Source organism: Panulirus ornatus, chromosome 53, assembly GCF_036320965.1.
Source record: "Panulirus ornatus isolate Po-2019 chromosome 53, ASM3632096v1, whole genome shotgun sequence".
Classification (NCBI taxonomy): Eukaryota; Metazoa; Arthropoda; class Malacostraca; order Decapoda; family Palinuridae; genus Panulirus; species Panulirus ornatus.
The window spans coordinates 16,193,320-16,217,104 of NC_092276.1; the positions used below are offsets into that span (position 1 = coordinate 16,193,320).

The following is a 23,785-nucleotide window of genomic DNA, read 5'->3' on the forward strand; positions in this document are numbered from 1 at the left end:
CATACAGGAAATAGCATTACCCCCTCCCTCAGTGAGGTAGCGCCAGGAGAAGACAAAAAAAGGCCACATTCACTCACACTTAGTCTCTAGCTGTAAAGGGCCTCTTTCCAGACATTCTTCAATACCCCCAGAACCTTCAGCCCCTCTCCCACCCTATGATTCACATTCATTTCCATGGTTCCATTTGCTGCCAGTTCCACTTCCAGATATCTCAAACACTTCACTTCCTCCAATTTTTTTTCCATTCAAATTTACATGCCAGCTAACTTGTCCCTCAACCCTGCTGAACCTAATAGCCTTGCTCTTATTTACATTTACTCTTAACTTTCTTGTTTCAAACACTTTTCCAAACTCAGTCACCAATTTCTGCAGTTTCTCACTCGAATCAGTCACTAGTGCTGTATCATCGGCGAACAACAATTGACTCACTTCCCCGGTACTCTCATCCCCAACAGACTTCATACTGCCCCTCGTTCCAACAAACTTATACCTCTGTAATATGAGCACTCACTCTTATCCCCTTTGCCTTTTTACAATGGCAGTATGCAAGCATTTCGCCAATCCTCAGGCACCTCACCATGAATCATACATACATTAAATAACCTTACCAACCAGTCAACAATACAGTCACCCCCTTTTTTAATAAATTCCACTGCAATACCATCCAAACCTGCTGCCTTGCCGGCTTTCATCTTCCGCAAAGCTTTTACTACCTCTTCTCTCTTTACCAAATCATTTTCCCTAACCCTCTCACTTTGCACACCACCTCGACCAAAACACCCTATATCTGGCACTCTTATCGGGGCCTGAACATGCAGGAGGGTGAAAGGCGTGCAAGGAATAGAGTGAATTGGAACGATGTGGTATACCAGGGTCGACGTGCTGTCAATGGATTGTACCAGGGCATGTGAAACGTCGGGTAAACCATGGAAAGTTCTGTGGGGCCTGGATGTGGAAAGGGAGCTGTGGTTTCGGTGCATTATTACATGACAGCTAGAGGCTGAGTGTGAACGAATGTGGCCTTTGTTGTCTTTTCCTAGTGCTACCTCGCACACATGAGGGGGGGAGGGGGTTGTTATTCCATGTGTGGCGAGGTGGCGATGGGAATAAATAAAGGCAGACAGTATGAATTATGTACATGTGTATATATGTATATGTCTGTGTGTGTATATGTATTTGTACATTGAGATGTATAGGTATGTATATTTGCGTGTGTGAACGTGTATGTATATACATGTGTATGTGGGTGGGTTGGGCCATTCTTTTGTCTGTTTCCTTGCGCTACCTCGCTAATGCGGGAGACAGCGACAAAGCAAAATAAATAAATAAATAAATAAAAATATTGTTGAATGTGTTTGATGATAGAGTGGCAGATGTAGGGTGTTTTGGTCGGGGTGGTGTGCAAAGTGAGAGAGACAGGGAGAGTGCTCTGGTGAAGAGAGAAGTGGTAGTGAAAGCCTTACAGAAAATGTAGTGCCTCTGCAAACACTGCAGTAGACTTGCTCTCTGTCAGTGGCCTGTTAAGGGTAAGGCACTAAAGGCTAAGAAGCTCCACTGGAGTTCACTAGTAATGAAGACTCTGTTGCCATGGCCACCCCTTGAGGGAGTTTGAAATGGAACAAGCTTCAGAGATATAGATACATAGCTAGATCATTCATTGTTGATTATATTGAGGTTATTTTGATAAAGTGTATTTAGTCCTCTGACTTTTGATGGGTGAAATTTTCTTTTTCCAGGTAGCCAAACTAGTATTCTGGATTTTTTTCATTCTACAAAAGCAGATAGAGTACAAAACTCATCAATATCCAAGAAGTGTTCAGCATGCTGCTCCTGTGGTATGTTTATTTAATTGGTCGTGTTCATCTGACCATAGAAATGAAGTTGTATGAGAAAGCTATTTAGTGTTTATGATGTAACTGTTAAGTAGAAAGATGTTTGAAGGAAAGGGAATGCACTGATATGTCCATGAAAAGAGTTCCTGGATTTTTATTACCACACATCTCTCTTACCATATTATTACTTACTCGATCAAACCACCTCACACCACATATTGTCCTCAAACATCTCATTTCCAGCACATCCACCCTCCTGCGCACAACTCTATCCATAGCCCATGCCTCGCAACCATACAACATTGTTGGAACCACTATTCCTTCAAACATACCCATTTTTGCTTTCCGAGATTTTCAGAGGGTTTTGATGGCAGAGGAAATTCCAAAAATCATGTAACCCCACCAGAATCTGCTCCCTTGCCAGTAACTCTTAAGAGTCAGGGGAGCAACTCCAAGAGAGTTGGGCACCAGGCAAGGGAGTGCTGGACTAGGCTGAAGGGAGTTTTTATGTTACAGATCCTTCTACTGGGAAGGATCGTCAATTATCATGTTATGCACACTGTATGATGCTATCTTAATATTATGGGATGAAAGCAAACACCAGGGTTAAATCTCCATATAATACAAGAAATAAAGAGTACAAAATAACAGAAGCACATTAATCAGGCACAAATCATTTATGTTAACACTTAAAATTCAGTATTCCAGGTAAGACACACGCACACGCACACATGTTCGTAACAATATATACACATGTACATATTCATACTTGCTTGCCTTCATCCACTCCTGTCATCACCCCGCCATACAGGAAATAGCATTACCCCCTCCCTCAGTGAGGTAGCGCCAGGAGAAGACAAAAAAAGGCCACATTCACTCACACTTAGTCTCTAGCTGTAAAGGGCCTCTTTCCAGACATTCTTCAATACCCCCAGAACCTTCAGCCCCTCTCCCACCCTATGATTCACATTCATTTCCATGGTTCCATTTGCTGCCAGTTCCACTTCCAGATATCTCAAACACTTCACTTCCTCCAATTTTTTTTCCATTCAAATTTACATGCCAGCTAACTTGTCCCTCAACCCTGCTGAACCTAATAGCCTTGCTCTTATTTACATTTACTCTTAACTTTCTTGTTTCAAACACTTTTCCAAACTCAGTCACCAATTTCTGCAGTTTCTCACTCGAATCAGTCACTAGTGCTGTATCATCGGCGAACAACAATTGACTCACTTCCCCGGTACTCTCATCCCCAACAGACTGGAAACTCGCTCCTCTCTCCAAGACTCTTTCATTTACCTCCCTTACCTCCCCTTCCATAAACAGATTAAACAACCATGGTGACATCACACACCCGTCATAGACTAAACTTCTGTGGGAACCAATCACTCTCCTCTCTTCCTACTCTTACACATGCCCTTGATCAAAACTTCTCTGCTTCTAGTAGCTTACCTCCTACACCATATATTCATAAGACTTTCCATAAAGCTTCTCTATCAACCCAATTATACACCTTCTCCAAAGCTATAAATGCCACATACAAATCCATCTGTTTTTCTAAGTATCTCTCACTCACATTCTTCAAAGCAAACACCTGACCCACACATCTGCTACAATTTTGGAAGCCACGCTGCTCCTTTTTATTTTCTTTTTTCTTTAAGGTAAGTATATGGACTTCTTTGAAGTCATGTGTTCTTTGAATAGATTATACCTGCCTCTTATTTCATCAACCTCAACTTAGTTCACCCAACCCCCAACAATTATAACGCTAACAAACACAATGTTGTATGGTTGCGAGGCGTGGGCTATGGATAGAGTTGTGCGCAGGAGGGTGGATGTGCTGGAAATGAGATGTTTGAGGACAATGTGTGGTGTGAGGTGGTTTGATCGAGTAAGTAATGTAAGGGTAAGAGAGATGTGTGGAAATAAAAAGAGCGTGGTTGAGAGAGCAGAAGAGGGTGTTTTGAAATGGTTTGGGCACATGGAGAGAGTGAGTGAGGAAAGATTGACCAAGAGGATATATGTGTCGGAGGTGGAGGGAACGAGGAGAAGTGGGAGACCAAATTGGAGGTGGAAAGATGGAGTGAAAAAGATTTTGAGTGATCGGGGCCTGAACATTCAGGAGGGTGAAAGGCGGGCAAGGAATAGAGTGCATTGGAATGATGTGGTATACCGGGGTTGACGTGCTGTTGGTGGATAGAATCAGGGCATGTGAAGCATCTGGGGTAAACCATGGAAAGTTCTGTGGGGCCTGGATGTGGAAAGGGAGCTGTGGTTTCGGGCATTATTGCATGACAGCTGAAGACTGAGTGTGAACGAATGGGGCCTTTGTTATCTTTTCCTAGCGCTGCCTTGCACACATGAGGGGGAAGGGGGATGGTATTCCATGTGTGGCGAGGTGGCAATCGGAATTAATAAAGGCAGACAGTGTGAATTGTGTGCATGGGTATATATGTATGTGTCTGTGTGTGTATATATATGGGTACATTGAGATGTATAAGTATGTATATTTGCGTGTGTGGATGTGTGTGTATATACATGTGTATGGGGGTGGGTTGGGCCATTTCTTTCTTGTGTTTCCTTGCGCTACCTCGCAAATGCGGGAGACAGCGACAAAGCAAAATAAATAAATAAATAGAATAAAACACATACTCACTGCATGAACCCAGCAAGCACTAAATAGTTGCCTCACAACTCAGTCGTAAATTTAACCCCACCAGACTGTTCTTTCATCACTACCCATTCATCTTACTGGAGTATGGGCTTCCCCCAGTCCAAAAGCCATCAGTGTCTTACATCTACCTCGTATTTTGCTAACTGTCAGTTGTAGTGTAGCCCAGTTGTAACCATAGCTTTGCACTCATAATTCACCAATATGCAATTTAAAACAAAGGATGAAATTTCTTATTAAGTGTTTTTATGCGACTTGGCTCTGCTGATTTGAAATATGATTTATTTTTTAAGTGTCACTTGTAAAATATTGATATTTATCTTCGTAAAACCTTTCATTTTAAATATAAAGGTCATGCAAATCATACGAAATTCCTTTTATTTTGAAATATGAATACCGTGCAAATCATAAGAAATTCCTTTGACACTTCATAATCCTAACTTCTTATGGAGTGGTGGTGACAAAACTTTATTGGGGTCAATCAATAATGTTCTTTGAATCTGGAGTAAATGTGTTTCCAGGTGGCCATTTCATCATTTTCTAGTGTTGATTTCTTGCTCTACTATCCCACTTACATAAGATGCATGGCATTTTCATGTATTAAGATTGCTGACTAAGCAGCATGCACAAAACTTTCAAATCTCCAAAAGCAATCCATTGATATGTACTGTATCCACCCATTATCAAAAGAAGCTATAGATTCTCATGTCTCCTTCAGATGCACAGAATGTGCAGTCGACATAGAAACATATGAATTGCTGTTATGGAGAAGGATGCCTTTCAAACTTGTTCTGAGGAGTCAATAAAGTCTTTAGTCTTTTGTGTGATGTGGTGCTCCTAACTGCTGCATGTCACTTGCCTCTTGCTTCCTTCCTTGCTACCCTGCCACATGTCACATTAGTGTGAAGGCTCCCTACTGAGTTTGGCTTGAATTAAAGAAAGGAAATAAAAGGACATTGACCCTGTCTACATTCTGTGTGTCTGTAGTTGTACACCACCTATACAAATAGGTTCTACATAAACCCTTGATTTAATGGACTGATCTGAGGGAGAGGATGTCTGTTGATGCTGAAAGTCCCTTAAATCAAATGTAACCTATGGGCCATTTTTTAATACAATGTACAATATATACAGTAATACTGTATACAGCTCACACATTCTTTAACTCCTCCATCACTTGATGCCATTTTCAATTGTAAGGGCTTGCAAAATTATTTAATGAATAAAGTCACAATGCTCTGTATACAACCTGACCGCACAATAACTTGAGGTAGACTAGGACTGAAACAAAGTGAGTATTGCCCATGCTTGCAAAAACAAGTGCAATATGAAATTCACATGGTGTGGTGTTTGAGATTTTCGAATTTTTTTTTGATGTATTATTATTTACCCAGTCCATTAAATCAGGGTCTGTTGAATTGAGGGTTTATTGTATATATTTCTCAGAAAACTGGATGTTATGAGAGAAAGTGGGTATTATTATTGGATTCTGTACCCTTCATATGGTAAAAATGCATATTATTTCTTGAAACATCATTTTTGTTGCATACCAGAAGAGCCTAAAGTAGAAACTGAAGTAGAGACTTGGTACTGGTAAGTTATCAGTTGCTACATAGAGACCAGTATGATTTGTTGCAGACAGAGCAATGAAGGAAATACAAAGAGTGTTGTAGGGAAGGCTTTTAACCAGTGTTGAGTATTCAGAATTAGTGCAGTTTGGTGAAACTTTGGATTCTAAAGAGGATTAGAGACTAGGAGATAGGTGAATTATGATTAAGGTATGTTGAGTGTACATGATATGTTGTATGGGAGAATAGTGATTGAGAGGATGAAGGCATGTGCAGAGCATCAGACTGGGGAGGAACAGTGTGGTTTCAGAAGTAGCAGAGGATGTGGGGATCAGGTGTTTGCTTTAAAGAATTTTTTTTTTTTTTTTTTTTTTTTTATACTTTGTCGCTGTCTCCCGCGTTTGCGAGGTAGCGCAAGGAAACAGACGAAAGAAATGGCCCAACCCCCCCCCCCATACACATGTACATACACACGTCCACACACGCAAATATACATACCTACACAGCTTTCCATGGTTTACCCCAGACGCTTCACATGCCTTGATTCACTCCACTGACAGCACGTCAACCCCTGTATACCACATCGCTCCAATTCACTCTATTCCTTGCCCTCCTTTCACCCTCCTGCATGTTCAGGCCCCGATCACACAAAATCTTTTTCACTCCATCTTTCCACCTCCAATTTGGTCTCCCTCTTCTCCTCGTTCCCTCCACCTCCGACACATATATCCTCTTGGTCAATCTTTCCTCACTCATTCTCTCCATGTGCCCAAACCATTTCAAAACACCCTCTTCTGCTCTCTCAACCACGCTCTTTTTATTTCCACACATCTCTCTTACCCTTACGTTACTTACTCGATCAAACCACCTCACACCACACATTGTCCTCAAACATCTCATTTCCAGCACATCCATCCTCCTGCGCACAACTCTATCCATAGCCCACGCCTCGCAACCATACAACATTGTTGGAACCACTATTCCTTCAAACATACCCATTTTTGCTTTCCGAGATAATGTTCTCGACTTCCACACATTTTTCAAGGCTCCCAAAATTTTTGCCCCCTCCCCCACCCTATGATCCACTTCCGCTTCCATGGTTCCATCCACTGACAGATCCACTCCCAGATATCTAAAACACTTCACTTCCTCCAGTTTTTCTCCATTCAAACTCACCTCCCAATTGACTTGACCCTCAACCCTACTGTACCTAATAACCTTGCTCTTATTCACATTTACTCTTAACTTTCTTCTTCCACACACTTTACCAAACTCAGTCACCAGCTTCTGCAGTTTCTCACATGAATCAGCCACCAGCGCTGTATCATCAGCGAACAACAACTGACTCACTTCCCAAGCTCTCTCATCCCCAACAGACTTCATACTTGCCCCTCTTTCCAGGACTCTTGCATTTACCTCCCTAACAACCCCATCCATAAACAAATTAAACAACCATGGAGACATCACACACCCCTGCCGCAAACCTACATTCACTGAGAACCAATCACTTTCCTCTCTTCCTACGCGTACACATGCCTTACATCCTCGATAAAAACTTTTCACTGCTTCTAACAACTTGCCTCCTACACCATATATTCTTAATACCTTCCACAGAGCATCTCTATCAACTCTATCATATGCCTTCTCCAGATCCATAAATGCTACATACAAATCCATTTGCTTTTCTAAGTATTTCTCACATACATTCTTCAAAGCAAACACCTGATCCACACATCCTCTACCACTTCTGAAACCGCACTGCTCTTCCCCAATCTGATGCTCTGTACATGCCTTCACCCTCTCAATCAATACCCTCCCATATAATTTACCAGGAATACTCAACAAACTTATACCTCTGTAATTTGAGCACTCACTCTTATCCCCTTTGCCTTTGTACAATGGCACTATGCACGCATTCCGCCAATCCTCAGGCACCTCGCCATGAGTCATACATACATTAAATAACCTTACCAACCAGTCAACAATACAGTCACCCCCTTTTTTAATAAATTCCACTGCAATACCATCCAAACGTGCTGCTTTGCCGGCTTTCATCTTCCGCAAAGCTTTTACTACCTCTTCTCTGTTTACCAAATCATTTTCCCTAACCCTCTCACTTTGCACACCACCTCGACCAAAACACCCTACATCTGCCACTCTGTCATCAGACACATTCAACAAACCTTCAAAATACTCATTCCATCTCCTTCTCACATCACCACTACTTGTTATCACCTCCCCATTTATGCCCTTCACTGAAGTTCCCATTTGCTCCCTTGTCTTACGCACCCTATTTACCTCCTTCCAGAACATCTTTTTATTCTCCCTAAAATTTACTGATAGTAAATGTGAAAAATACTTAGGGAAATAGAAGGATCTGTATGTGGTATTTATTGATCTGGAGAAGACATATGATGGGTTGATAGAGATCGCTTTTGGAAGGTCTAGGATATATGGTGTGGGAGGAAAGCTTTTAGAAGCTGTGAGAAGTATTTATTAAGGGTGTAAGGCATGTGAACAAGTAGGAACAGAGGAGAGTGGGTGGTTCCAAGTGAAGTTTGGTCTTCGTCAGCGATGTGCAGTTTCATTGGCTGTTTAAGTTGTTTATGGACTGTGCTGTGAGTGAAGTAAATGTGACAGTCTTGAAGAGAATCTGTAGGGGGTGAGTGGCCTAGTGAGGTGAGTCAGTTGTTGTTTGCTGATGATACAGCACTATTGGCAGATTTGAATGAGAAACTGCAGAAGCTGCTGACTGAGTTTGGAACAGTGTGTGGTAGGAGGAAGTTGAGACTAAATGTAAACAAAAGCAATATTATTAGGATTAGCAGGGTTGAAGGTCAGGTTAGCTGGGGGTGTGATGGAGAAAAATGTAAGGAAATGGAGTGTTATAGATATCTGGGAGAGGACTTGGTAGCAAATGGGATCATGGAAGTGGATGTGAGTCACGTGGTGGTTGAAGGGGCAAAGGTTTTAGGAGCACTGGAGAATGTGTGGAAAAATTGGTTATTGCCTGGGAGGGCAAAAATGGATATATTTGAATGGATAGTCATCCCAACAATATTGTATGGATGCGAGGCATGGGCTATAGATGAGGTTGTGTGGATAGGGGTAGAATTGTTGGAAATGAGATGTTTGACAGTGATATGCGGTGCGAGGTAGTTTGATCGAGTAAGTAATAAAAGGGTAAGAGAGAGGTCTGGTAATAGAAAGTGGATTGTAGTTAAGAGAGCTGAAGAGTCTCTACTGAAATGGTTTGGACATATGGAGAGAACGAGTGAAGAGAGGATGACAAAGAGGATGTGTCAGAAGTGGAGGGAGTAAGGAGAAGGGGTCAACCAAATTGGAGATGGAAGATGGAGTGAAAAGATTTTGAGTGATTGGGGGTCTGAACATGCAGGAGGGTGCAAGGCATACATGGGATAGAGTGCATTGGAACAATCTGGCACAGGGGTCAACTTGCTGTAAATGGAATGAACCAGGGCATGTGAATCGCCAGGGGTAAACCATAGAAAGATCTGTGGAGCCTGGTTGTGGATAGGGAGCTGTGGTTTCGATGCGTTGCATATGACAGCTAGAGAATGGATGTTAGTGTATGTGGCTTTCTTCATGTGTTCCTGGTACTACCTTGCTGACACTGGGAAAGGTGATCATGTATTAAGAAAATTATATTCATCCAATAGGGAGTGTGGATCCCTCACTTTCTTTCCTTGTTTGTCCTCTCATTTGGAAGATATAGTATTTCTCAAGTACAAACATGTTTGTTGAAACTATACTTAGCCTATCCCTAGATGACTTGTTGGAATGTTTGAAATTGATAGGGTAGTTAGATTACCTGTGTGATAATTTAAAACACTGCTCTGTTTTCTGTAAGTTTTCTTTTTCTAAGCTCAGAATTTAGTCTCATCAGAAAATTGATTTCATCTCACCTTGCTCATTCTTAAGGAACTGCATAATTTGTTTTTTCAGGTGGAGGAGAAAGTAAACCAAAAAATGGTAAGTCACGTGCTGAGAGCTGGAAAGAACTAATGTCAGTGATGCAGAAGAAGAATTATAATCTCCCCAGTGCTGCTACGAGCTCAGTATCTTCAGTGGTAAGTCAGTCATTTAGTTTTTCTGATTATATATCTTTATGTACAATAAAAGCCAAATGGGACATTTTACATTCTCTCCAAGGATTTGAGTCACTGATCTCTTCCACACATATTTGTATTTGAGATACGGTGCAGAATATTTATTGAAGAACTTTGCATTTTGGTTTTGCAATCTAGGAATACTGTGCACCTCTGTCATTATGGATGTCCAGAATTTTTGTAATGAATGATCTTTTATCCATGATCCTATGTAACATCTCATTTAATTAGTTTCTTCTTTGCTTTTCTATTTGTTTTATGATTATACATTCAAGTACAGTAGTTTACAAAGCATGCTTTTCATCAGTGTTAGTCTGTAATCAAGCACTATTTCCTTATCATCTAACATAGAAATTCAATTTATGTATACCCTATTCCATTCCATTGGCACTAATCACTTTCTGATCAGTTCTTCAGCACCTCAGGTACATGCCAGGTGCTTTTCAACACTTTGAGGGCCATATACCTTATATGCTGTACATCTACTGTAGGCCTTTCTTAAGGTTTCTAATAATCATGGTAAGAATAATAATGATCATGATGAAACCATGGAACCATGGAAGCGGAAGTGGATCATAGGGTGGGGGAGGGGGCGAAAATTCTAGGAGCCTTGAAGAATGTGTGGAAGTCGAGAACGTTATCTCGGAAAGCAAAAATGGGTATGTTTGAAGGAATAGTGGTTCCAACAATGTTGTATGGTTGCGAGGCGTGGGCTATGGATAGAGTTGTGCGCAGGAGGATGGATGTGCTGGAAATGAGATGTTTGAGGACAATGTGTGGTGTGAGGTGGTTTGATCGAGTAAGTAACGTAAAGGTAAGAGAGATGTGTGGAAATAAAAAGAGCGTGGTTGAGAGAGCAGAAGAGGGTGTTTTGAAATGGTTTGGGCACATGGAGAGAATGAGTGAGGAAAGATTGACCAAGAGGATATATGTGTCGGAGGTGGAGGGAACGAGGAGAAGAGGGAGACCAAATTGGAGGTGGAAAGATGGAGTGAAAAAGATTTTGTGTGATCGGGGCCTGAACATGCAGGAGGGTGAAAGGAGGGCAAGGAATAGAGTGAATTGGAGCGATGTGGTATACCGGGGTTGACGTGCTGTCAGTGGATTGAATTAAGGCATGTGAAGCGTCTGGGGTAAACCATGGAAAGCTGTGTAGGTATGTATATTTGCGTGTGTGGACGTATGTAAATACATGTGTATGGGGGGGGTTGGGCCATTTCTTTCATCTGTTTCCTTGCGCTACCTCGCAAACGCGGGAGACAGCGACAAAGTATAATAATATAATAATATATATATATATATGTATATATTTGGTTATCCCTGGGGATAGGGTAGAAAGAATACTTCTCACGTATTCCCTGCGTGTCATAGAAGGCGACTAAGAGGGGAGGGAGCGGGGGGCTAGAAATCCTCCCCTCCCATTCTAATCTTTCCAGAAGGAACAGAGAAGGGGGCCAAGTGAGGATATTCCCTCTAAGCCTCAGTCCTCTGTTCTTAACGCTACCTCGCTGACGTGGGAAATGGCGAATATGTATGAAAAAAAATTATATATATATATTTGGTAAACATGTGATTGTCCAAGACAATCGCATGTTTACCAAATGGCGTCCTAGCTTCGTCTCTTTGATGTATATCAACTGACTGTTATATATCTCTCTTGTGTCTCCCCTGATGATGTGATTATTACGTGAAACTGCACTTGGGGACTTATTGTGTTTCATTTTCCCCGTGGATTCATAGGAATTTATACACATGTACATATTCATACTTGCTGCCCTCATCCATTCCATCACCACCTTGCCACACACCATTCCTTACTCATTCTCTAATATGTGCAAGCCATTTCAGCACACCCTGTTCTGCTCTGTCAGCCACACTCTTTATATTACCCTACAACTTTCTTACCCTTTCATTACTTACTTGATCAAACTACCTCACACCACATATTGTTCTCAAACATTTCATTTCCAAAACATCCACCCTCCTAGACTGAGCCTGGCACCTTTTTTATCGACCAACTCCTAGGGTTGGATGAACAACTGGGTTGACTGTGGATTGACTGTTGCAATCAGGATTTTAACCCATGGGCTCGACCCTGGGGGGCCCTTGATTGTATTACAGTCAGGATCACTAATTGCTATGCCACGGAGATCCCTAGCATAACTGGTGAAATCCAATGCCACTTCTTAGCTGTTAGTGCCTCACCCTTGACAGGCCAGTGGTGAAAGGCAACTTGAACACATCGTTTTCCAGAGGCAAACATATACAGATTTAAACAATGTAAACATCAGTTCTTAACAAACTTTAGTTTTACAGAAATGAACTTACTGAAAAATGATAAGAAATTGCTGTCTTCTTTAGAATAGAGAATGCAAGAATAAATTACCTTATTTCAGAAATATTTAGAATATATACATATACTTCACATTGTTATGAGTACACACACACACACACACACACACACACACACACACACACTCACACTCACACTCACACACCTCTCAAGGATGAGTTTATGGAAATCAAATCAGTTACAATTTTTAGGATACTTTTCTAGGACATATCATTTCCTTAATTCTCTTTCATTCAAAGATTTCTTTCTTACAAATCTTAATCATTGATATTTAGTTAAGTACAATATACTGGGATGAGCTGATGCTCATTGCATCTTTATAATGTAAATTACAATGTTCTCAGTTGAGTTTAGTGTCTAATTACAATTATTTACTGGTATCAACTGCACAGCATTGTTACCTGAAAAAATTAGAAACAAAAGTGGTAACTTGTTACAGTAGCAGAAAGAGAATTTATGATATATCTTATCATTACTTAGTTTATGACTGAATGATTTATACACCTGACAGAGTAGTAAGGATGATACCTCTTGTGTTAAGGAGCAGAATCAGCATAAGAAGAATAGTTGGCAACAAAGAAGATGTCCTTTTTACAAATATATCCCAGGTAATGTTGAAAGTTTAACTTACATGTAATACAGAACTAGAATATACCTCGTAGACCTTAGGCGTTTGATACTGCAATTTCATTATTCATGGAAATGAGAACTGCTCTCTGTTATTTCAGATACAGACATAGTTGTGGATGCCTTTTGTTATGGTTATCTAGAAGGAGTAAGAGCCTACTTCCTTACACACTTCCACTATGATCATTACAGAGGCCTGAAGAAAAACTTTAATCGTCCTATATACTGCAGTGAAATAACGGGTAAGTTTTTAAATCCTTTGCACTATACATTAATAACCGGTTCTTTTGATAATTTGGATATTGGTGAATATTATGTTTGTAGAAATATGTATCTTATTTTTTGAGATGGCTTTATTTAGACAGATAAAGAAGAGTAGGGTTTTAATGTATTTTAGAGATGGTGTTAGTATGTTCAGTAGGAGAATTGGCCTAGCTGTCTGTCTTTATTTGTCGGTCAGTCTTTCTGTTTGTGTAATAATGTATAACTCCATATCTATATGTATATGTCTATCAGTAATTACATATTTGTAATTACCTGTTTGTACTCTATGGTGAGGGGGTTTTACTTTCATTGGTTTCCATCTCTTGAACATTCTCTTCTCTCCTAAATCATCTTAGATTTAAATATGCCTTCTGGATTAACCATATCCTCAGTCATTCTGTTCCATTCATCCTCCACTTTTATATTTCAGAAGTCCTTCTTTACGTCTTTTTTAAAATGTTTTTTGCTTAATTTCATGTTAAGTCCTTTGGTTCCTTTATCCTGTAGCTCTCAAGGAAATGTTGAGTTTTCAGGTCATCAATTTGTTTTCAAAACGTATAAGTTGTGATCAGGTCACCCTTTACTCTTCTCTCTTCCAATGTTGGCAATTTTAAAGCCTTTAGCCTTCCCCTTGTTACTTAGGTCTTGTAATTCTGGTTCCATCTTTTCATATCTTGCAGTCTTTCTCTGGACCTTTACCAGCGCTATGTGTTTCTTCAGCTGCTTTGACCAAATTTGATTTTGGCTTATGTAGGATATGGCTGGATATTTCCCTATTCATGTACATGAAAGCCTCAAGTTCTTGTCGCACACAGAATCCTTTTTTTCTGTCTCTCTGTCTACCTAATTATGCATTATCTTCAGCTGTTTTATGCTTTCATGTATATTTTAACTAATTGTAATTACTTATAGTTATGGTACGGATAGAGAGTTTTACACTCTTGGGGCCCCATTTCATGAACATTCTCTACTGTTGTGCAACTTTTTAAGTTTATGTTTGCTACCTGCATTAGCCATGTTTTTAGTCATCTTATTCCATTCATCCATTTTATACTATGAGTTCTTCTTTACATTTGCTTTAATAAGTTTCTTGCTTCTTGGCATGTTACTTTATCTGGTTGCTGTTTCCATTTATCTTGAGGAATGGTTCACTGTCTACATCAGTCTGTTTGGAAAATTTAAAGGTTGTGATAAGGTCACCCCTGCTATTCTCTCTTCCAAGTTGTTTGTATGTAAAGCCTCTAGCATTTCCATGAAACTTAAGTCTCATAATTCTCATACCATCTTTGTTACTCTTCTCTGGAACTTCACTGTTATCTATTTTTTTTTTTGCCCCATGTAGAATATGGACATTTTGTTGAACATGTCCTAATCCATATACTTAAAAGTTGTTTTGTATTTGCCAGCAGATAGTTTGTCTCCTTAACTATTCTCTTAATGTGGGATGCTGGTGATAGGTCATAGTATTATGTGTTGTTGTTGGCACTTAACTGCTGCTGTTGTGTGGTAGTAATGGTAGGTAGCAGGCCACTGAATTTGGAGATATTACTGTCTGCAATTTAGATGGGATGGCAGTGGTGGCATAGTTAGCCAGCACTGCAACATTTATTATGTAGCACCTCTCAGGACCACATCAATGTCTGTTTTCTGTTGCCTCAACCAAATGTGGGTTACTAGTATTTAGCCCTAATTCCACTATTTTTTTTCTCGTTCATTGTACATGACAACATATAACTGACACTTATCTTTATGTCTTTTTCTGTTTTTTCTAACTTTTAAGTACATTAGAATTATGGCAGTACAAGAATCAAATAATTCTCTAGTGTTGAGTTGAAGTGGCACCACCTGCTGGGAGGAGTTGAATGAATCATAGGGCCACTTGATCACCATCATGTTGATGGGATCCATCCCACTTCCATATAACTACAGCTCTTAAACCTTTTCTGTCAGTTTTTTTCAATATTTGGAGTTTTAATTTTAACTTTCCCTCTTTTTAAACACCTATTTTCCTCCTCCCCTGATCTTTTTCCTCTTGTCTGAAACCCAGCTGTTCAAGGCTGCTACCCCTTTGCACTATCAGATCACCAGTAGCCTATATTATCATTTCCATTTCAAGGATGGGGTTTGTGCCTGCTCTAGTACAAAACCTCCTATTGCTCACCTTGTGAACTTGATGCACCCAGTTCTGATGCCATCTTCCTCAGAATTTCTTTATTCTGTGTAAACAAGATTTTGTTTCATTGATTTCTCCCCAGTTCATCCAACTATGTACGACTCTTACTGTTTAGCTTCTTACTGTGAGGCTCTGCTTTCTTCATATCCATGCCCTAAGATCCTCTATGCTGGGGATTTCAATGTAAATCACAAGGATTGGTTAAGCTCTCACATGGATGATCCTGGTGAAGCTGAGACCCTTTCTTTTTCTTTCCTTCATGATTTGGAACAGTTATAAACACCCTCCCAAAGTTCATGACTGTGGTGACCACTCTTTTAACACATTTGACTTGTTTTTTACACCTGAACCTTCCCATTATTCATACATCATTTTTACCCCAGAGGATCATCTGACCACAGTCCTGTTTTTATTTATTCTAATTGGGCACACCCATCCTCTGTTCCCCCCTCAAACTGCCCACTTTGGTACTAATGAAGTGCTCAAAAGTTATCCCTGTACAGCTTGTTCATTAACTTTTCCTGTTATAGGTACTGCTGCTTTGGTTGAGATTCCTTGTTTAGAGCTGAATGCATAGCAGAGGTTATCTTGGCTGAGATGGAGACCCCACATCCCATTTTCATCACTATCTTTTGCTCTTCAGTTGTGGTTTGATTGCTTCTGCTTTGATGTTAATCCTGTCAAAGATGGTGGGTACTGGACTACAAAGTACTGGACTACAAAACTTTTCCCTTCCCTTGAGACCCACCCCACTTTCATTCCCGCTTGTTATTATTGGAAACTGTTCTTAAGAAAGCCAAGCATGCTTCATAAAAAGAAAGTGTGCTGGCCCGACTCTTTCTTCTACTGACAAATCTTTATTTATTTATTTATCAATATTTATTATAGGGGGCCAGGTGAGGATATTCCCTCAAAGGCCCAGTCCTCTGTTCTTAATGCTACCTCGCTAACACGGGAAATGGCGAATAGTATAAAACAAAGAAAATTTATTATACTTTGTCTCTGTCTCCTGCGTTAGCAAGATAGCGCAAGGAAACAGATGAAAGAATGGCCCAACCCACCCACATACACATGTACATACATACACGTCTACACACACACATATACAAAGCTATACATTTCAACATATACATATATATACATTTTCTTTCTTCTTTCAAACTATTCGCCATTTCCCGCATTAGTGAGGTAGCGTTAAGAACAGAGGACTGGGCCTTTGAGGGAATACCCTCACCTGGCCCAATTCTCTGTTCCTTCTTTTGGAAAATTAAAAAAAAACCGAGAGGGGAGGATTTCCAGCCCCCCGCTCCCTCCCCTTTTAGTCGCCTTCTACGACACGCAGGGAATACGTGGGAAGTACTCTTAATCCCCTATCCCCAGGGATAATATATATACATACACAGACATATACATATATGCACATGTACACAATTCATACTTGCTGCCTTTATTCATTCCTGTTGCCACCCCGCCACACATGAAATGACAACCCCTCCCCCTGCATGCGTGCAAGGTAGCGCTAGGAAAAGACAACAAAGTTCACATTCGTTCACACTCAGTCTCTAGCTCCCTTTCCATGTCCAGGCCCCACAAAACTTTCCATGGTTTACCCCAGACACTTCACATGCATTGGTTCAATCCATTGACAGCACGTCGACCCCGGTATACCACATCGTTCCAATTCATTCTATTCCTTGCACGCCTTTCACCCTCCTGCATGTTCAGGCCCCGATTGCTCAAAATCTTTTTCACTCTATCTTTCCACCTCCAATTTGGTCTCCCACTTCTCGTTCCCTCCACCTCTGACACATATATCCTCTTTGTCAATCTTTCCTCACTCATTCTTTCCATGTGACCAAACCATATCAAAACACCCACTTCTGCTCTCTCAACCACACTCTTTTATTACCACACACCTCTCTTATCCTGTTATTACTTACTTGTTCAAACCACCTCACACCACATATTGTCCTCAAACATCTCATTTCCAACACATCCACCCTCCTCTGTATAACTCTATCTATAGTGCACACCTCGCAACCATATTACATTCTTGGAACCACTATTCCTTCAAACATACCCATTTTTGCTTTCTGAGATAATATTCTCACCTTCCACACATTTTTCAACGCTCCCAGAACTTTCGCCCCCTCCCCCACCCTGTGACTCACTTCCGCTTCCATGGTTCCATTCGCTGCCAAATCCACTCCTAGATATCTAAAACACTTCACTTCCTCAAGTTTTTCTCCATTCAAACTTACCTCCCAATTGACTTGTCCCTCAACCCTATTGTACCTAATAACCTTGCTCTTATTCACATTTACTCTCAGCTTTCTTCTTTCTCACACTTTACCAAACTCAGTCACCAGCTTCTGCAATTTCTCACCCGAATCAGCCACCAGCACTGTATCATCAGCAAACAACAACTGACTCACTTCCCAAGCCCTTTCATCCACAACAGACTGCATACTTGCCCCTCTCTCCAAAAGTCTTGCATTCACCTCCCTAACAACTCCAACCATAAACAAATTAAACAAATCTTATTGTTCCTTAACCAGAAGCACCTCAAAGAACTTCTGAAATTCAACCTTTCCTTCACTTTCCTAACCTGATCAATATATTGCTAACTTTCTGTTTGATAAGCCATTCTTTTTGGTACCTTGTTTTCCTCTCACTCAATTTAAGATAATTCAACTTGTAATTATCTGCCCCCATTTCCTTCCTTTGAATTTATGCCATCTCCTATTTTCTCCTTGTACAGGATCTTCCAGGTACTCTACCAGCTTCAGGTGGACAAGGCATATGGCTCAAATGGAATATTTCCATGGGTTCTAAGGGAGTGCACCTCTGAGCTGCCACCAATTCTTGCTGCCTATTTTGCCTAAGTCTAGAAACCTAGACTATCCCTTCTGCTTGGAAGCATGCGCAGATATAGCCTGTCCCTAAGAAAGGAGACTGCTCCAAACCCCCCCCCCCCCAACTGTTGCCCCTGGCACTTACTTTTGGTGTCTCCCATCTTTGAAACTCTCTTAAACTCTCACTTTTTCAAACACTTAGAATCTCATTCCCTTATTTCATATTGCTATTGTGGATTTTTTAGTGGTAGTTGTACTGATAATATATCCTCTGTGACTCCCCTTTGGTCCTCCTTTCTGTGATTTTAGTGAAAGTCTTATTGTGGCCCTTGACATCGTCCTTCCTTGGTTTTACTGCTTTTATCTGTGTTCCAGTGTGTAGTTTCCTCTTTGGCTGTTTTGTTGCAGTAGTCATTTAGCGAGCAATTTCCCCTTCCTATCCTGTCAGTAGTGGTATTCTACAGGGTTCTATCCTATCACCTACTCTCTCTCTTCTCTCAATATATTCTCTCTTTTATGTATAACCCTATTCTCAGTTATACTGATGATTTCACTTTACATGCATCAGCTCATTTCTCCTTTTCCATACATCAGCTCATTTCTCCTTTTCTCCCTTTAGATACTTGTTTTCTTTCTTGTAATGATTGTATTTCCTCTCTCATTTTGGAGCTGTGCAGCATTTTGTAAGTGGGGACCCAGTTTCTGTAAAACTGAATTGTGCTGAAACACAGTTTCTCCCTTTGTCTTTTTTTTTTAAGAATCTTTTGTTTCCTTCTGTTCAATTTCAAACACCACAATTCAACTCTTTAATAACATAAATGTTTTGGGCATAACCACATCTTCACACTCACTCAGTAATAACATAAATGTGTTGGGCATAACTACATCTTCCACTCTCTTTTGGAAACCTCACATAATCAACATTACAGTCTGAATGATAATACAAAAGTCAGTGTGTAACGTGTCATTGAAAATGGCAACAAATTTCTTGTAACGTCATACAAAACAGCTAAAAAGTAATATTTACTTTGTGGGAAGTGTATACCTGGTGATGTCAAACGTAGCTGTGTATCAGATTGATCAATTATGTGATATCTTTTTCATGCTTGATCACTGTTTCCTGCATTAGTGAGGGAGCACCAGGAACAGATGAAGGGCCACATCCTGATTATGTGATATCTTTTTCATGCTTGATTGCTGTTTCCTGCGTTAGTGAGGCAGCACCAGGAACAGATGAAGAAGGACCACGTCCGCTTGCATCTATTCTCTAGCTGTCATGTGTAATGCACGGAAATCACAGCTTGCTATCCACAAACAGGCTCAGACCTTTCCATGGTGCACCCCCAATGCTGCACATGCCCTAGTTCAGTCCAGTGACAGCACGTTGACCCCAGCAAACCACATTGTTCTAATTCACTCTATCCCATGCACACCTTTCTCCCATTTGCATGTTCAGGACCCAAGTGCTCAATATGTTTTTCACTCCTTTCTTATATATCTCCAATTTGGTCTCCTTGTTCTCCTAGTTCCCTCCGCTTGAGACACTTTATCCTCTTTGCCAACACTCCTCACTCATTCTCTCCATATGTCCAAACCATTTTAGCATACCATCTTCAGTTCTCTCAACCACACACTTTTATATTACCACACCTCTCTCTTACCCTTTCATTGCTTACTTGATCAGACCACCTCGTACAACATACTGTTCTCATGGATTTCATTTCCAACACATCCACCCTCCTCCACACAACCTTACCTCGTGTGTCATGTGTAATGCACTGTAATACAGTGTAATGCCCATGCCTCACAACCATTTGATATTGTTGGAACTATTGTACCTTCAAACGTACCCATTTTTGCCTGCCCAGATTTTGCTCTCTTTCCTCACATTCTTCAGTGCTCCTAGAACCTTCACCCCATTACTACCCCTGTGGCTCACTTCTGCTTCCATGTAATGCTTATTCATGTAATTACACATGTGATCGTGAACTGATACTCTTATATTTGTTTTCTGCTTTTTATTAACATGATTTTCAATATTTTAAAAAGAAAGATACTTTTGATTAATCATGAAACTCCCAAGTTTTTAGGGTGGGGAGGAAATTTTTTTTTAATATTAAAAGGTTAAATGGAAAAAAATCCTTAATCTTCACATATGTTGGTGTCCTGAGATGCATTGCCATTTTTGAAATAGATGGCTGGGAAAAGGCCCTTCTGATAGGTTCAATTTTCTTCTTTATGGTGTTGATGCTCCTTTCATTAAAGACCTTAATGACGAACAACTAATGAAGTTCATTCAATATCTTGAACAGGCTTATTTGTACTTGGAGTACTTGTTGGATGTTCTTTTTTTTTTTTCTTGCTTTGTTGCTGTCTCCCGCGTTTGCGAGGTAGCGCAAGGAAACAGATGAAAGAAATGGCCCAACCCACCCCCATACACATGTATATACATACGTCCACACACGCAAATATACATACCTACACAGCTTTCCATGGTTTACCCCAGACGCTTCACATGCCCTGATTCAACCCACTGACAGCACGTCAACCCCGGTATACCACATCGATCCAATTCACTCTATTCCTTGCCCTCCTTTCACCTTCCTGCATGTTCAGGCCCCGATCACACAAAATCTTTTTCACTCCATCTTTCCACTTCCAATTTGGTCTCCCACTTCTCTTCGTTCCCTCCACCTCCAACACATATATCCTCTTGGTCAATCTTTCCTCACTCATTCTTTCCATGTGCCCAAACCATTTCAAAACACCCTCTTCTGCTCTCTCAACCACGCTCTTTTTATTTCCACACATCTCTCTTACCCTTACATTACTTACTCGATCAAACTACCTCACACCACACATTGTCCTCAAACATCTCATTTCCAGCACATCCATCCTCCTGCGCACAACTCTATCCATAGCCCATGCCTCGCAACCATACAACATTGTTGGAACCACTATTCCTTCAAACATACCCATTTTTGCTTTCCGAGATAATGTTCTCGACTTCCACACATTCTTCAAGGCTCCCAGGATTTTCGCCCCCTCCCCCACCCTATGATCCACTTCCGCTTCCATGGTTCCATCCGCTGCCAGATCCACTCCCAGATATCTAAAACACTTTACTTCCTCCAGTATTTCTCCATTCAAACTCACCTCCCAATTGACTTGACCCTCAACCCTACTGTACCTAATAACCTTGCTCTTATTCACATTTACTCGTAACTTTCTTCTTTCACACACTTTACCAAACTCAGTCACCAGCTTCTGCAGTTTCTCACATGAATCAGGCAACAGCGCTGTATCATCAGCGAACAACAACTGACTCACTTCCCAAGCTCTCTCATCCCCAACAGACTTCATACCTGCCCCTCTTTCCAAAACTCTTGTATTCACCTCCCTAACAACCCCATCCATAAACAAATTAAACAACCATGGAGACATCACACACCCCTGCCGCAAACTTACTTTCACTGAGAACCAATCACTTTCCTCTCTTCCTACACGTACACATGCCTTACATCCTCGATAAAAACTTTTCACTGCTTCTAACAACTTGCCTCCCACACCATATATTCTTAATACCTTCCACAGAGCATCTCTGTCAACTCTATCATATGCCTTCTCCAGATCCATAAATGCTACATACAAATCCATTTGCTTTTCTAAGTATTTCTCACATACATTCTTCAAAGCAAACACCTGATCCACACATCCTCTACCACTTCTGAAACCACACTGCTCTTCCCCAATCTGATGCTCTGTACATGCCTTCACCCTCTCAATCAATACCCTCCCATATAATTTACCAGGAATACTCAACAAACTTATACCTCTGTAATTTGAGCACTCACTCTTATCCCCTTTGCCTTGTACAGTGGCACTATGCACGCATTCCGCCAATCCTCAGGCACCTCACCATGAGTCATACATACATTAAATAACCTTACCAACCAGTCAATAATACAGTCAGCCCCTTTTTTAATAAATTCCACTGCAATACCATCCAAACCTGCTGCCTTGCTGGCTTTCATCTTCCGCAAAGCTTTTACTACCTCTTCTCTGTTTACCAAATCATTTTCCCTAACCCTCTCACTTTGCACACCACCTCGACCAAAACACCCTATATCTGCCACTCTATCATCAAACACATTCAACAAACCTTCAAAATACTCACTCCATCTCCTTCTCACATCACCACTACTTGTTATCACCTCCCCATTTGCGCCCTTCACTGAAGTTCCCATTTGCTCCCTTGTCTTACGCACTTTATTTACCTCCTTCCAGAACATCTTTTTATTCTCCCTAAAATTTAATGATACTCTCTCACCCCAACTCTCATTTGCCCTCTTTTTCACCTCTTGCACCTTCCTCTTGACCTCCTGTCTCTTTCTTTTATACATCTCCCACTCAATTGCATTTTTTCCCTGCAAAAATCGTCCAAATGCCTCTCTCTTCTCTTTCACTAATAATCTTACTTCTTCATCCCACTCTCACTACCCTTTCTAATCAACCCACCTCCCACTCTTCTCATGCCACAAGCATCTTTTGCGCAATCCATCACTGATTCCCTAAATACATCCTATTCCTCCCCCACTCCCCTTGCTGGATGTATAGGCATAATAATGACTGATTCACATAAGCAGAAGTGTGGAAATATATGAATGGTAAATGATGTGTCCTAACTCATTGAATTGTGGCAGAGAACTGATGCAATTGGCTGTTAGACATGCAAAGCATCAGCATCTCGCAGCGCATGGCCAGTTGGTCTCAGTTGTACCATGTATTACAGTTATCTGCCCTATTTCCCCCTAAATGCTATAGTTATCCATCATATCCTATTCAGCTTTCTTTGAGGAATGATGTGTCCAGTGTACATTATATTGTTCTGAGGGTCTTATTATTGTATGTTGATATAAGAGATTTTGTTTATTAGAGTGTATACAAATTAGGAGTAAATATTTTCAATACTATTACAAATTATAGGACAAAACTTATGTAAGAGACAAGAGAAAGTAATATGAAGAATTTGTATAGAAACTGGAAGGCCAAGGTCAAGCCTCTCTCTCAGAATGGCCATAAAAGGAAGGATGTGAAACAAAGTTTTTGGTAAATGTATAATGTACTCTGTACACATCTCAGCCATTTCAATCCCTTATGTTATATAATTGAGGCCAGTAAATTTGCCAAAGTGATGTTAAGTAAAGTAATATAGAGAGATCTATGTATCATCAAGTATAGATTTCATTATTTATGTTATGAGAGAGCCATGTTTATTTTGCTGTTAAGAATATACTTTTATAGATTTTTAT

General features: G+C 40.5%; 1 protein-coding gene across 1 annotated transcript in view; it reads left to right on the top strand.

The window, feature by feature from the left end:
• Positions 1–1,739: 1,739 nt before the first annotated feature.
• Positions 1,740–23,785, top strand: part of LOC139765267 (uncharacterized) — a 73,933-nt gene continuing 51,887 nt past the window's right edge. The window contains exons 1-4 of the mRNA XM_071692621.1: positions 1,740–1,835; positions 10,038–10,162; positions 13,066–13,162; positions 13,283–13,423. Coding sequence (XP_071548722.1) covers positions 10,097–10,162; positions 13,066–13,162; positions 13,283–13,423 — 304 coding nt within the window. The 5' untranslated portion in view covers positions 1,740–1,835; positions 10,038–10,096. The remainder of the gene's footprint in view (positions 1,836–10,037; positions 10,163–13,065; positions 13,163–13,282; positions 13,424–23,785) is intronic.